General features: G+C 43.1%; 1 protein-coding gene across 1 annotated transcript; it reads right to left on the bottom strand.

Moving 5' to 3' along the window:
- LOC149814500 (secoisolariciresinol dehydrogenase-like) lies at positions 1–1,788 on the bottom strand. The gene is made up of 2 exons (XM_089989658.1): positions 1,695–1,788; positions 1–855 (listed from the first exon to the last, which is right to left on the bottom strand). Exons 1-2 carry the CDS (start codon positions 1,736–1,738, stop codon positions 69–71), a joined length of 831 nt encoding a protein of 276 aa, XP_089845784.1. The 5' UTR covers positions 1,739–1,788; the 3' UTR covers positions 1–68.
- Positions 1,789–2,178: the final 390 nt, after the last annotated feature.

Below are 2,178 nucleotides of genomic sequence, written 5' to 3'. Positions count from 1 at the left end.
TGCAGCAAATATCTCTGGCATTCATTTATGCTTCTTATTCTCTAAGGTCTCTTGTCGAGCTGCCAAATTTATCGCTTCTTAAACACATTGAAGACAGAGTCACAAATGGTGAAGCCCCCGTCAAGAACAAGATTGTGCCCACTCATGTACCTTGATTCATCACTTGCTAGGAAAACTGCAGCTTCAGCGACATCTTTCTCCCCTAGATAATCCCCCTTTAGATTAACACATTTACTCATCACTTCATCAAAGATGTTATTCCCCTCCAGGAAATCATCAGCCAAAGGGGTCTGGATAGCAAAAGGGGACAGACAATTCACTCTTATCCCGAACTGGCCCAGTTCTACTGCCATGTTCCTAGTCAAGCCCACTAAAGCATGCTTAGAAGCACAATAAGCGTGGTCAGAGATCCCACCAGTCTCCGTTGAGGCACTCCCATTGAAGATTATGGAACCCCTTTTTGCTGGTATCATCACCCTTGCTGCATGCTTGGCCCCTAGGAACACCCCCACCAAGTTCACTTCCAAGATCTTCTCGAAATCCGATCTCGTGAAGTCTAGTATCGTTTTGGAAGCCGTGTTGATGATGCCAGCATTATTGAACATGATATCAAGCTTGCCGTACTTGGCAATGGCAGCATCGACAGCATTACGGACGTCATCCTCGTTAGTAACATCACAATGAATGTAGATGACATCATCATTACCGGAGTTGAGTTCGCCGGCCACCTTTTGGCCAAGCTCGTCCAGGATATCGGTGATGATGACTTTGGCACCATGGTGATGGAACAGCACAGCCGTTGCATAACCAATGCCTCTAGCAGCACCCGTTATCAAGGCAACCTTACCTTCTAGCCTGCAAATACAATGAAGCACATGTTTTTAACGATAAAAATAGACAATTTTTAAAATAATGTGACATTTGTCACTACCATGACAGTTTTTCTCTTAGAACAAAACCTTTAAAAATCTTGATTCTTACTGAACTTCACATATTTTCAATTTACATATTCTATTAGATATATATATATAGAGAGAGAGAGAAAGTGAGAGAGAGAAAGGGGAGAGTAGCTGTCTACGGCATTAAGTGCCTGTGGCAGCCTACCACGAGCCAAGGGGAAGGGGTGGGGGTGTGTTTCTAAGTTGTTTTTCCCAAATCTGATCAAGCTGATGCCTTTGACCTAGTCGATTCGCAGTGGTAGGTATAGATCGGTGTAAGTACATCCACTTGTATACGTGCACAGACTCGCACCTCTAAATCGATCACCAAACTCCAATAATGGCATCCACTAATAGACTAAGAGCTCTCTCTCTCTCTCTCTCTCTCTCTCTCTCTCTCTCTCTCTCTCTCTCTCTCTCAGAATGGTTGATAATGGCATCCAATGTTAGTCTAAGAGCTCTCTCTCTCTCTGTTTAGCACAAAATATTACACTGTGGAATGTGGTGCAGTATCCCCGACTTATCCTAGTCCTGTGGATATAAAATTGGTTACATCCACCTTAATTTGAGTGATGCTAGCTAGCTTTCTCTAAAAACATACAAAGTTCATAGACTAGGAAGGATAAGCACATTGGAGAGAGAGAGCAAATTGGTCTTTGACATGAAGTGAATTAAGAATCAATACTGAATAGTAGCATGGCAATCGCATGCTCTGGCTCAAACTTGCACGAGACAATGCCTAGAAAAAAATCTCACCTTCTTGCAGCGGGGTTGACGGTTGTGCCGTTCATCTTCTCCATATCACTCCCTTCTGCTACAAACTATCAGGGACTCCTTTCTGCTACAAAATATTGGGAAGCGATGGTTGCTTAAATAGGAAAGTTAAATCCAACTCTGTCCATGTATGTCACATGTGCAAAACTACTTGGTGGACAAGTTTGACCGGACCCGTTTAGTGGACAAGTTTGACGGGGCCGTTAGCCGCCCATCCCATTGCATGAAAATCTCCTAAAAACTGTAACCTTTGTACCTTCATATAGTAGAAATTCCACATCACTCGCATCTAACGAGTGGCTTGATAACACAATCGTGGATGTAGGAAACTTCCACGAACCACATATGTGAGCTTTCTTTTGTATTATATTGTAACATTCTATGTGGGTATTACGGGTGTGCAGGTGGCTGGAAAGTTCTTAGCTTAGAATCTTAGGAGCTATAATAATGGCAAACTGTCAACGGG

This window comes from Nuphar pumila, chromosome 15, assembly GCF_984573655.1.
Source record: "Nuphar pumila chromosome 15, dmNupPumi1.hap1.1, whole genome shotgun sequence".
Classification (NCBI taxonomy): domain Eukaryota; kingdom Viridiplantae; phylum Streptophyta; class Magnoliopsida; order Nymphaeales; family Nymphaeaceae; genus Nuphar; species Nuphar pumila.
This window is presented reverse-complemented; position numbering and strand designations above follow the sequence as displayed.

Coding starts and splice junctions, on each gene's coding strand:
- LOC149814500 (XM_089989658.1), bottom strand. CDS start 1,738: ATGGAGAAGATGAACGGCACAACCGTCAACCCCGCTGCAAGAAG. Junction 856..1,694: donor GTCAACCCCGCTGCAAGAAG/GTGAGATTTTTT, acceptor TTGTATTTGCAG/GCTAGAAGGTAAGGTTGCCT.